This window comes from Vidua chalybeata, chromosome 8 (assembly GCF_026979565.1).
Source record: "Vidua chalybeata isolate OUT-0048 chromosome 8, bVidCha1 merged haplotype, whole genome shotgun sequence".
NCBI classification, from domain to species: Eukaryota; Metazoa; Chordata; class Aves; order Passeriformes; family Viduidae; genus Vidua; species Vidua chalybeata.
The window spans coordinates 89,073-101,399 of NC_071537.1; the positions used below are offsets into that span (position 1 = coordinate 89,073).

At 39.1% G+C, this 12,327-nt stretch overlaps 1 protein-coding gene across 9 annotated transcripts in view; it reads right to left on the minus strand.

The window, feature by feature from the left end:
- Positions 1-12,327, minus strand: part of ALDH18A1 (aldehyde dehydrogenase 18 family member A1) — a 48,167-nt gene that overhangs the window by 33,547 nt on the left and 2,293 nt on the right. For 5 of the 9 annotated variants that reach the window (XM_053949742.1, XM_053949738.1, XM_053949737.1 and 2 more), the window contains 10 exons: positions 9,112-9,242; positions 8,101-8,209; positions 7,908-8,026; positions 6,778-6,813; positions 6,364-6,438; positions 6,135-6,260; positions 4,860-4,955; positions 4,527-4,624; positions 3,771-3,936; positions 2,937-3,074 (listed from right to left, as the gene is read on the minus strand). In XM_053949742.1, the coding sequence (XP_053805717.1) occupies positions 2,937-3,074; positions 3,771-3,936; positions 4,527-4,624; positions 4,860-4,955; positions 6,135-6,260; positions 6,364-6,438; positions 6,778-6,813; positions 7,908-8,026; positions 8,101-8,161 (915 nt within the window). In that variant the 5' untranslated portion in view covers positions 8,162-8,209; positions 9,112-9,242. Of the gene's footprint in view, positions 1-685; positions 811-2,936; positions 3,075-3,770; positions 3,937-4,526; positions 4,625-4,859; positions 4,956-6,134; positions 6,261-6,363; positions 6,439-6,777; positions 6,814-7,907; positions 8,027-8,100; positions 8,210-9,111; positions 9,243-12,327 lie in introns of those variants that run through there. The other 4 variants (XM_053949740.1, XM_053949745.1, XM_053949739.1 and 1 more) reach the window with 2 other exon arrangements.

Genomic DNA, 12,327 nt, shown 5'->3' on the forward strand with positions numbered 1-12,327 from the left:
GGCTCTTGGACAAGTGCTTGCTACCAGAAAGAACTGCCACAAGATGCAATCCTACCAATAAATGTCAATAAACTAAAGCAGGGGCTCAATACAATACAAATGTATTGCTCACATTTTAGGATGTTGTTTCAGGAAGGAGACAGATCAGTGAAGACCACACAGGGGACTGAACCTCTAAGGCCTCAGTTCTTTTCTGTTTTAACAGAATGCTGCAAGAAAACTAATACACTAGCTCTTTGAACTACATGGAGTTTCATGGCTACCTTGGGCTGATTTAAGACCATGCTGCTGCCAAAAGAGCAACCTCACTCCCTGCCCCACTTCCCAGCTCTGCATGCTAACATGGAGAGGGCATTTACTTGGCAGCATGCCTTCTGTGTTTGCACTGCTTTAAGTCAACATGTGAAATTACCATCTCAATCAGTTCCCTGAGAAGAATTTCAAAGATTGCCTTTAGAGCAAAATTCTGTAGAAAGCATTAAAAAAATTTGCAAGATAGACTTCATGACTCTTAAGAAAAAAGTACTGTGACTACTATTGGGAAATATTTGTGGCATCCCTCAAGGCGAATTAAAAAATACTTCTGTGCTTAAATAAAAAAACCCAAAATGAACAATGCATTGAGTAAAGTCTTGGTACTACATGGAGTATGCAAAGAGGCATTGTGAGCAGAGTCTTTGTGCACCTTTGCATCTGCAGCACCAGTCCCGAGAGCATCAGCATGGGGCACTTCAGCCAGCTCTGGGTCCATCCCGTAGGCCTGGTCTGCTGCCCAATGGTGGCTCCTGAGCAGTTCCCTTTCCAGAATAGCTACAAGAAAAAACTTTGCTCACTTGTGACGTGCCCTAACGTTCCTGCTTCCAGCCAGTTTAACACCTTCTTGCCCTCAATGCCAGATCAGTCCTTGATCATAACTCACCACTTCTGAGCAGTTACAAGTAGAATTTCCCTGACACTTCTGACGTATATAAGTTCTCCTATCAATGAGTAAATACACTCAAAAACAGGCCAAGTCGCCCCAGTCAACAAGAAGCCTCAAGATGATTGAAGTGTCTGGATCTTTAAAAACTGCCTTAAAATCAGAGAGATTAGTGCAGGGAAAAAAAACTCTATACACAATCCCTCCTGAACAGGTGGGAGAAGGCAACCATTAGCAACTTCTAGCATGCTCTTGTAGAGATCTACATTTTAAAATGTATTTTCATCAAGTCCAAATATATCAGATACTGTGGATGGGTGTGGAAATTGGGATGTTTTCCATGGGTTCTCTGTTTTATGGTCAGTTACTTAGACAACTCTCCAGTGATGCAGTGTTGTCTAAATAAAGAAAAGGTTTCTCTAAAGAATATTAAAGGAACTAAAGGATAGCTCTCAGATAGAGAATCTGTAGGCTAAAGCTGGGAAGTGACATAATTTGAAAGTAACGTGCAGCCAAGTATGCTTACAAATAGTTGCACTTCATAACTGTTGGCTATAGAGTAAATTGGTCCTTTCCTAAAATGTCTTTACTAACAATCCTAATTTGTAGATTTGTGATGTCACTGATGAAGTCAGTACTGATTCCAATGGCATGCAGTTTTTTTGCTGCCAGAAACTTGCTTTCTTATAATTAGCTTTGCAATATACCTTAAAGGTCTAAAGTAATTAGCATCAGTTGCTCAAGCAAATCAAATCTGAATCTCATTCTTCTTGATTAGGTAATCCTGAGGGATTTGCACCCTACACTTTTACTAGGAATGCAAGTCTTCTTCCTCAGACAGAAGTTTTGTTAATGAAGTCATGTAACAGGTGATTTTAAAAATATTTTCATGCGGTGGGGGTATCACTTTGCCTCAGAGCAATATGAGTTTTACATGGTTAACATCTTCCTATCTTCTTCTCTTCATGTATTTTGCAAGAAGAGAGAACAAAAGGGTACCATGAGATGCATTCAATAAGTGTGTAAAATCTCATTTAGACTGAGTCTGAAGTTCAAAGAGTATTAACAGATCAGACAGATACCTTTCTCAGTCATGAAGATGCCCAGGTGGGTGTCAACTACTTCCCCTAAAGCCCTTACAGAGAAGTGTAAGCTTTGAAATATTTCTGCTGCCCAAAAGACTATGTGATATCAAAAAACAAACAAACAAACAAACAAACAAAAAAACAAACAAACAAAAAAAAAACAAACAAAAAAACACCAAAAAAAAAAAAACACAATGAGATCCACTGACACATTCTTGAAAAAGACTGCTCATTGTCCTCCGTGGTCATGTTAGCTGACAACATGCCTGCTGACATCACAAAATCACGGAATGGCCTGGGCTGGAAGGGACACCTAGTTCAAGCCTTCTGTGATGGACAAGGATGCCTTCAACTAGATCAGGTAGTTCAGAACTTCGTCCAACCTGGCCTTGAATACCCTCTTTCTGGCTTACAGCCTTCCTCCCCAATTCTCCAAATATGAATATGATGCCATCAGCATTAGTCACTTCCTACCTGCTGGCGATTTCAGAAGCTCTAGAGGAACAAAAATATTTTCTTGCACAGATTATCAGCATTCTGTGCAGTCTATGAAATATTACTAAACTCAAATCCCATATCAAAGTTTTAAGAGACAACTAAATATTAAACATGGAGTTACTGGATGTTTATAAGTACAACTTTATACCAACCATAACTGAACGTTTAAAGACTGAGTCCTTAAGTGGCAGAAAGTGGTTCAGGTTTGAAAAGAAGCTATCTTTTCCAGTTATACAACTCAGTGAGGACAGTACTGAAAAGATCACAAAACAACCTTCCTCTATAGAAGGTTACCATTGCAGCCAGACAACTGTTAAAATGCAATAAATCTCAACTTACTTAGTTTCAAGCCCATCTGATTCCTTGGTTCGTAAATAACCTGTAAACCCCCTTTAATTACCTCTCTGTGTGAGGGAGGCAATTAAATTCCATACCTTGAGGGGTTGACACTGGTAAAAGTGCCGTGTACCCAGTACTTGAGCTTGTGGGTTGGATAGGAGGCCCACTTTAGTCCATAATATCTGTATCTCCAGGGTCACAGGAACCATACAACAGGAAGTGCAATTCACAGCCTGAAAATAAAATATACATGAATCAATTTAATATAGTATTTTAAAAGTGATAAAGGACCATTATGGCCAAAGCCTAATATTTTGATAATGCAGGTCACAGAACCTGAATCAATTACTTCAACACTATCTTTGTAACTTCTGGTCATGTCAACCACCCATTTTGGAGCTACATCCATCTCATTGTCATCTCAGCTCCAATTAGAATTAGTCTCAATTTACCTCTTGGATTTCACATTCCACTTAGCCATCCCCCCACAGATTAACAATTATTACAATACAATTTGCTCACAAACTTTAACCTTATTAGGTAATATAATAGGATATAAATATTCCCTATTCTGGAAAAGCAGAAAGGATTACAATAATAATTAATAGGAAGTAGCCAGCTACTATCAGTTCCAAAAGGCTGTCAGAAAACTATATAACACTGGATTCAGTATTTAACTCTTTTTGCCCATTTAAACAGCAGGAACAGGATTCAAGAGATAGGAAATCTGTCCGGGTTTGTTGGGTTTGAGGTTTTTTTTGTTAAGTAGTCTAATAATATGAACCACAATGACTGCTTTCACATATTAAGACCCCTGAGAGTCATAGGATCATTATACAAAAAAAGTCCAGATACCCCCACCTTCCTGAGGCAATACAAAGATATGAAAGGAAAAATATTTACAGATGGTCTTTTTCCATTCATATTACCTGCACACTGCAGTTCTGAATCAGAATGGCCATCCACTCTTCTGCCTGGGCTGAATTAGCACTGCCAGTTATAGCAAAGTCTTCTGTTCTGTTCGTCCCCTGAAAAGCCTTGTATAACTTCTGCTGTATGTAACTACAGTTACTGTCTTCCAGTATTGGGGATAGGCTGGAAATGAGAAAAGAATACCTTTAAGAAAGTGATTTCCAGGACAAAAAAAAAAAAAAAAAAAAAAAAAGCCCAAACCACTATCAACATCCTTTCTTTGCAGTAAACATTTCTTCTGCTCTTATAATGAGTCAACAAGTATTGGTATTAAACAGATGCAGTTTCAATCCTCTCAGCAATAAGAAAGGAGAAAAATATGGCAGGGATAACAATAAGGAAAACTGACAGCTCTTCAGCCATCTTATCGCATCAGCGGTCCTACACTTGCCCTGTCAAAAGAACGATCTAAATCATCAAAACAACCACTTTTTAAGATTCACTCCTCAACTCTACTCTTGCCCAAGACATATTGCCAGACTAAAGCCTCAAAATGTCCCAGAAGACCTTCACAATGTTCAGATTATTCTAGCAGTCCACCATCCTTCCTATATTCAAGTTCTCTTAGGAGTACGCGAAAGATCTGTAGAGACACATTGGTGACCTCAGGGAAGGACCTAGGCTCCATAGCAGTACATGAGAGACTACAGAAAAACATGCTGAGTACACAACTTCCAACTGTTAGAAAGGATGACTGCAGAGTGTGTTGTTACCTGATTTTGCAGCCTGTTCTCATATTCCTTCCAAATTGTACTGTGTGTCTGAGGAATTGTGAACAACTTCCATCACTTTCACTCCTTAATACGCTCATCTGACAGACTGCACATCAAGAAGCCAAACGAAAGTATAAACAGACAACATACAACAGTCATCTTGTATTTAACAATCCACTTACTCCATATTCCTCCTTATCCCTATTAGGGCACTATAGAAGTTCAGACAGTGCAGCAACAAAAATAAATAAAAAAAAAACACACAAAAAAAAAAAACCCAAACAAACAACAAAACCCAGTGATAAACAAAAACTCATAGCAGAAAAAGGATACATGTTGCATGGCACCACTGTTTGCAATCAACAGTGGTGCTCCAGTGATATAGCCAGGGTTTCCACTTCTAGGCAACATATGAGAAAGAGTCTTGGTCTACAAAGAGACAAAGGGAAGAAATAGAAAAAGAGGAAAATATTAGCACCCATGGCATCCGTTCATCTCCAAAGACCAAATTTGCATCCTCAAAAATGTAAATGTAAGCTGTTTTTTGAATGACAGGTTATTATATACTATTTAAACTATTTGTTTCCGAGGACTCTTTCTTACCTGGCCAATTTCATTTGCAGTCCAGGAGGTAAAAAACTAAATGTCAGTATCCTGAAATGTGGATAATGCCAGAAAAGTTCTCAATACAATGAATTGCTATTGCTCAACATTTGTCTCTGAGGAAGCGAACAGATCAGTCAGGGCAATTCTACAGAAGAACTGCAGAACAAACCCTGCCTTGACCGTGACTCTTGATGGACCATTCTACTTCTAAATGGTTGTATGGCACTCTGGGCATAACTTCAACAAAGCTGCATTGCACACTTACCAACCCCTGAGGTCATCACTTATCCAGTTTTACATTGCCTCCATGGGACATGGTTTATGTGAACTTAACACACATTAGTATTTCCCAGATTTCTACCCCCTTCAAAGTAACTTTCTTTCCTGCTGCACAGGCGAAGTTAAGTACCTGGAATAAATTTAGTAACTTCGTTCACAAACACTAAACACGTCAGCTACAGCCCTAGCTTCAACCCTTTCCTTCACAAGACCATGCTGCTGACTTATCCTCTTCCCTTCTACCTCAACAAACAAAAAAATAAAAACAACCACCCCCGTGCTTACCATACCCCCCCAAAGAAACCAAACCCAAATCCCCCAACAAAACAACCCCCCCAAACCCCAAAACAAACAACCCCCCCCAAACAAAATAACCCCCCCCCCAAAAATCCCAAAACCAAACCAACAAAAAAACCACCAAAAAGCCCCAAACAAACAAAAAACACCTAAAACCAAGAGCAAAAATAGTCATATAAAAATAATCAGCTCCTTGAAATTTGTGCAATGAAAGACTGCATGCTTGTGCTGAGCCTGGATTTTTCTACTAGCATGGTTTGAGATCAGAAATGCCTCCCCTCTTCAATCATTCGCAGCCCAGGGTTCTGTTACTACTATACCACAGTGAAACTGCTCTAACCTCTTCAGGTGTCTTCTGTACAAAATTGAATCACAAGCTACAGACAACAAATGTCGTAAAATTCCAGGGAGGATGGGGATACTAACCCAGAAGTGCATGGTGAAGTGCTGCTGCAGAGAGGAGCTGAAGTTCACAGAGATGTTGCTGACTTTGAACTGGACAGAAACACTCTCAATCCCACTTGTGCCACTATATTCTATCTCATAGATCACCTGAAAGTCCAATTTAGAGAATAATAGGAGACAGAGTAAGGTAATCGGACAATGGCTTTAAGTTTGTGGTAAGCTGCTCAAAAAGGAAAGATGATTCACATACCTCAGAAACAACATTGGTGCATGTATTGTCTTTCATGTGGGGAGCTCCAGGTGGTGAGACTGCAGTGACATTTACCTGGAGACAGTAAGCATATTAACAATTAGTAATTGTTTAAAAGGAGAGTGTACTTTTTACTCTTTTTCCCTGCTTTTCCATCCAAGTCAGATCTACCTCCTTGCTGTGATCTGGGGGGCACATCACACTGCTCCAGATGCCCAATCTTTTTCCAGGAAAATAAGCTACCTCCCTGACTTTAGTCCTATCTATGCCCATTCATTCAAAAATACACCCTTACTTATGTCCTTTTTTTCTATAATGTCCTACTTTTGTCAAGAAAAATCTTGTCTCAGACACAGCACATTCCCACTTTCCCTTCAGAACCAGAAATTCTTTTCATTGGCAACAGAGACTGACCTTCATGGATGGCATAACGGTGTCATTAATTGGGACCTGGGGAAATAAGCAAACCATTTTACAATACCAATATAATGTGAAGTAAATTGCCGTGTTTGTGACTAAAGCCATAAAATCATTACAAAAGAACCTGAATATTATATTGACAAAATTACTTTGTTTATTCCAAATGTGAAAACATCATCATTTTGTAATCTATAAATCACAGACAAAGTCCACAGAAAGCATTTTAAAATACCAAACGACAAATTTAAGCTTGGCCCAGTTAATGTCCTGCCAAATGCAGGTACTTTTAAGTGTCACATCTCTGATGCATTCCTGAAATTCCACCTTCTGCAATTGAGCAAGTACTTCAGCATCCAGTTAAGGAAAAACTGTATTTTGGCAACAGTGACAAAGAAAGCCCTGAAAACATGAATTAAATCTGATCAATAGACTATTCTCTACTAGTTAAGGAGATGCATATTTCCAGTATAAGGGTAAACTGAGTCATCAGCCTTAGTAAGTATTCCTATTTACAGTGCTGCTGTCTCTTGGAAAACCAGAAAAATTCTACAAGGTGAGAGGAGATATTTTCATATAACCATTCAGTAAAACCAGTGGGATGAACCCAGAACAGTAAACTGGTTACTTTGAATTTATTGTCAGGATAAATAGTAGAGAAATTGATATGGATATAAATAGAGCTAATATTAATATGTGGCCATCAGTATGATTTTAGAGATAGCACTTTATGTAAAAAAACCACCCTACTTCTTTACTGAGAACATGTACTGTTTGGTTGATCAAGCTAATGGAACAGACAGGAATACTTTGATAAACAATCTGTTTAAAGTGTGAGAGAATTTTAGATAGGCCATTAGAACTATGAAGTATCAATGAAGTACCTGTTAAATACATTAAGAATTTGCTAATAACAGAAATTTATTGGAAAACAGTTTGAATTGAAGGATTACCACCAGTCATGAAATTTTTAACAGGTTTCCCAGCAAGAAGGCCTCAGCAATTGGGAGATCAGGAATGACATACCAGATGACCTTCAGTTTTACAGTTATCTGAAGTCCCAGGGGAAGGCAACACAAAGTCAAACAAGTAAGATTTTGAACAAAAGCAAGAAATCTGAAATGCACCTTTAGTACAGTGAAGTCACGGTAATAGGAAGCAGCATCTAGGACAGGGTCAGTCATGCAGCTCTTGCTCAAGTTGGCAAAAATCCGAGTACAGCTTGTGCTTTTACTGTCCAGGAAGCCTGGGTGAGATAAGACATTATAGCACACAAAACAGAAGCAAACCACCCTAAGATATTCTTCCCTTTTTACTAACCAGCAGGATTTCCATCAACACAAAGTCCACTGGCTCCCATTTTTACTGGCTGTCTAAGCATGCTCAATAGAGATGACGAATCAAAGTAGATGAGGATTGGATCACCAGCCTGAAAAGAGAATTTGGAGAAATCACAAAGTTACAGCAGAATACTAATGCCAAGGGCAAGAGACATATCTATGCTTCTTTGTGTACACCTTTGTCTAAAAGGTTGTCCAACCTCTTAAATACAATGCAACTTGACCAGAAATACTTTATACACTAAGGAATGGAAAGTACTGCAACATAAACAGTTCAACAATGTGCTCTGGTAACCAGGAGGGCCATCTGTGTCCTGGGATGCATCTGACTCAACATCACCAGCTGCTACTAGTCTGCTCTGCATGCTGGTATGGCCTCCCCTTGAGCCCTGAGGGCACTTTTGGGTGCCACAACATAAGCCATAGAGCTGTTGGAGAGCATCCAAAAGAGGGCTACAAAGATGGTGAAGGGTCTCCAGGGGAAGCCATACAAGGAATGGCTAAAATAACTTGGCTTGTTGAGCCTGGAGGAGACTGAGGGGAGATATCACTGCACTCTGCAGCTTCCTCCCAAGGGGCAGACACTGACCACTGCTCTCTGTGACAAGGGACAGGACTCAAAGAAACTGCTGAAGTGTGTCAGGGGAGGCTCAGGCTGGATATCAGGAAAAGGTTCTTCCCCAGAGGGTGGTTGGGCCCTGAACAGGCTCCTCAGGGAATGGTCACAGTTCCAAGGCTGACAGAGCCCAAGAAGCATTTGGACAACACTCTCAGGTACAGGGTGGGATTGCTGGGGCATCATGTGCAGGGCCAGTAGCTGGACTTGATGACCCTGGTGGGTCCCATCCAACTCAGGATATGCTATGATCCTATGATAATATGGCTTCTAGGTACAAAATAAGAATCTTTCAATCTGTTCTCATTAGACGTCTTAACAGACAGGTTTAGTAAAAGCATATGTGCAAACTGTTTGCTATTTCTTTCAACTCACACGGTAAAAAGCAGAGAACGATGGCTGAACTTGTGATGGTGCTAAGAAAGAGTGCCTGCCATACTTCTCTAAGAACTCTGCAAAATCAGATTCTTTGATATCCTGTGGCAGTTGAAAATAGTTCAGCTTTGCTGGAGTTTGAAAAGAGGAAAAAAAAAGAAATCCACCAATATTAAGTTACTAGAAAAGGTAAGAGTAAATACTGTGCCAATATTTTTAAAAGGAAGAACTTTAGTAATTGTAAGTTAGTTTGTACCTTATATTAATTAATCCATAGTAACACTTATAATAGGCTAATATGATCTACAAAACAGGATGATATCATAAGTACAGTTCATGGGAAACAAATGTTAATACACAAAGTGATTTTCCAAAAAGCTCTAGACTCCTTAACAGCTATCTTAATACGTGCCGTGATTTCTGTGAGATACCCATACTAGACACACCTGAAATTTGAATTACAAATTTAATTATCCATTTGTGACTTCACTAAAAGCAACATTAAATGGATTCAAAATAATCAAGTAAAACTGGTAACCGGTAAAACTCAAGATAAGTATGAACAGACAACAGGCATCCTAAAAAAACCCAGACTTTCTATTGGTATCCTACAGTGATACTTTCCTGAACTGGTGGTATTCAATGGTATGGTTATGATGCTATAATGTATTAATTTATTACTGCTAAAGCACTGTTATAAATGGCAAGTTATTAAAGGCATGCTGCATAGACTCATCCTAATATGAATAACTTTTCAATGCATTCAAATAAAGCATGTTAGAAGATTCAAGAATTACATATTCTACTGACAACAGGAACAAGTGAAACAAATATTCTCAATTACAACAGTACCAAAAAGAATTTATGTAATGCAGTAGATTTTGGAGGGAAAAAAGAACAGTAAAAAAAGAACCTTAAGATCTCAATGCAATTCTGCTGTTCAAGGGCAGAGTGGATGCTCAATGGTACAGCACAGCTAGCAGAAACAAAAGCTTTTTAATATCCAAATACACTATTAATTAAGCAGTCAAATCTTTCAAGGAGATAAAAGTCAAAGAAATACTGAGCTCCTACAAGGTTCACAAAAATAGGTGCACACAGCAGCTTGCTTAATGATCACTTGAGGATATCATCATTAGACTGAAAAAGAAAACATTTGCAGTTGCGCTACTCACAGCCATTTAATTGATTTGGGATCCAGCTCATCACATACTCTTCCATTATCAAAGCTCAATACTTGCTACCACAGGTTAACATTACATAATGCAAAATATACCTGAAAACTGGAAGGAAATACCTTCTGCAACATAACTTAAGATATTCAAACTGCTTAAGTTTAGATACTGAAGGCCATTTAATCTTGTAGGAGAAGGTAAAATAAATTTTAATCTGCCAGCAATGGTTTCAACGAGGTGAAGTCAACCTGTGCATCACTTTCACTGGCCACAATAATTCATTAGGGCTTGATTATATTTCTGGCAATGGTAGCTCATCACACCATCCTGGAAAAGCTGCTGCCACAATCAGTTGAATAAAATATATGTGTTCCTGTATTTCCATGGGAAAGGCCACTAGGGAGAAGGCTGTTTCTACCAGAAAATGTTATGATCCTTCAGGTGATCCCAAATAAGGTCTTCCCCATATGTTCTTCCAACAAGCACAGAAAAGGCCGTGTGAACAGTGAATTCTGTACCCAGGTGTGCTACAACTAACATGCACATGCAGTCAAATGTTTAGGCCTCTTCAGTGGGCCTAATCATGTGATAGATACAGGGCCCAAATATCAAATGACTAAAAAAATCTGGTGCCATCAATCTGGACACAGATGTTTTTTTTCTGTGCATAACATTAAAAATTCAGACTCCTTTTAATCTTACTTTTAGGATATTATAAGTGGTGCGGGAAAAAGGTAAAATTTAGATTCCAAGTTACAGACTAAAAAGCCCAGGAGCCTGACAGCACTTTAAGCTGTAGTTAAACCCTTATCTAAATTAATCTTTACTGTGAGACCTACTGAAAATTGGAATGGGTAAAGTTCTAGCACTACTACCTATCATTCTATATATTATGAAGCTCTTATAATTTCTTTGTTCTTCCCTGTATGCAAAATACTCAGACAAAATCTGTAAAGAGCTGAAAGAAGGACAAGATATAAAAAGCTAACCTTGTTTTGACTAACTGTTGTACCTGTTAAGTCTCCTGAGCCAACCTAAAATACTCAAAGATTTAGGTCAGAAGCAGATGGAACTGTGTGTCATAACTCCCAGACAAATAACTCAAAAGAGAAAATGGTAAGTGTTCAAATGTGAGACCACAGCAATTGCACTGAATGCCAGGAACTGGACATTGAATCACTCAAATGAAGTACAATGTGGAAAGCAAAAAGAGAAAAGATTGCTAATGGCATATCCTACAAGAGATATGATTACCAGTGAAAAAAATCACCACCAGCAGAGAAGAAAGGTTGAAAATAAGGATTTATAATAAAGAATCCAAGACACAATAAGAACACACTTTCTGAAAATTATAGTAGTGGGATGCTTTAAACGTCAACCCTCATCTGCTGCTCTATGTATAACCAACTACGTAAGGTATCTCAGACACATAAGCAATTGATAAAGACTTATTTGTGCTCAGCCAGAAACCCTACCCTTAATAATAGTGCAATAATCTTTTCCTTTGCCCTTCTTGAAAATCAGGGCAATATTCACCGTTTCCAGTCAGCCGGGGCCTCTCCAGATCCCAAGACTGCCCAAAAATCACTGAGAAAGATTTTGCCACGATATCATCTAGCACTTTGAGGACTCTTGGATGAATCCCATCAGGCCCCATAGATTTTTAGGGATCCAGCTGGAGCAGCAGATCCTGTACAATTTCAGGGTCATCTGGGAGCTGATGATCCTTGCCTTCATGGTCCTCCAGCTCAGGGCACTGACACTCCCTTGGTCAATAATCCACGCTGAAGACAGAGGCAAAGAATGCATTACACACCTCTGCCTTGTCTCTGTGAGATGGCCATCTTCATCCCGTAATGGGCCAATGTTATTTCTACACTGCCTTTTGCCATCTATAGATTTGGAAAAAACTCTTTTTACTGTCTCTCACAGTTCTGGCCAGCTTCTACCTCAGTTGAGCTTTGGCAATGTGAATTTCTTCCCTACAGTGGCAAGCAGCATCTCTGTATTCCTCCCACGTCACCTTTGTTTCCACTGAGCA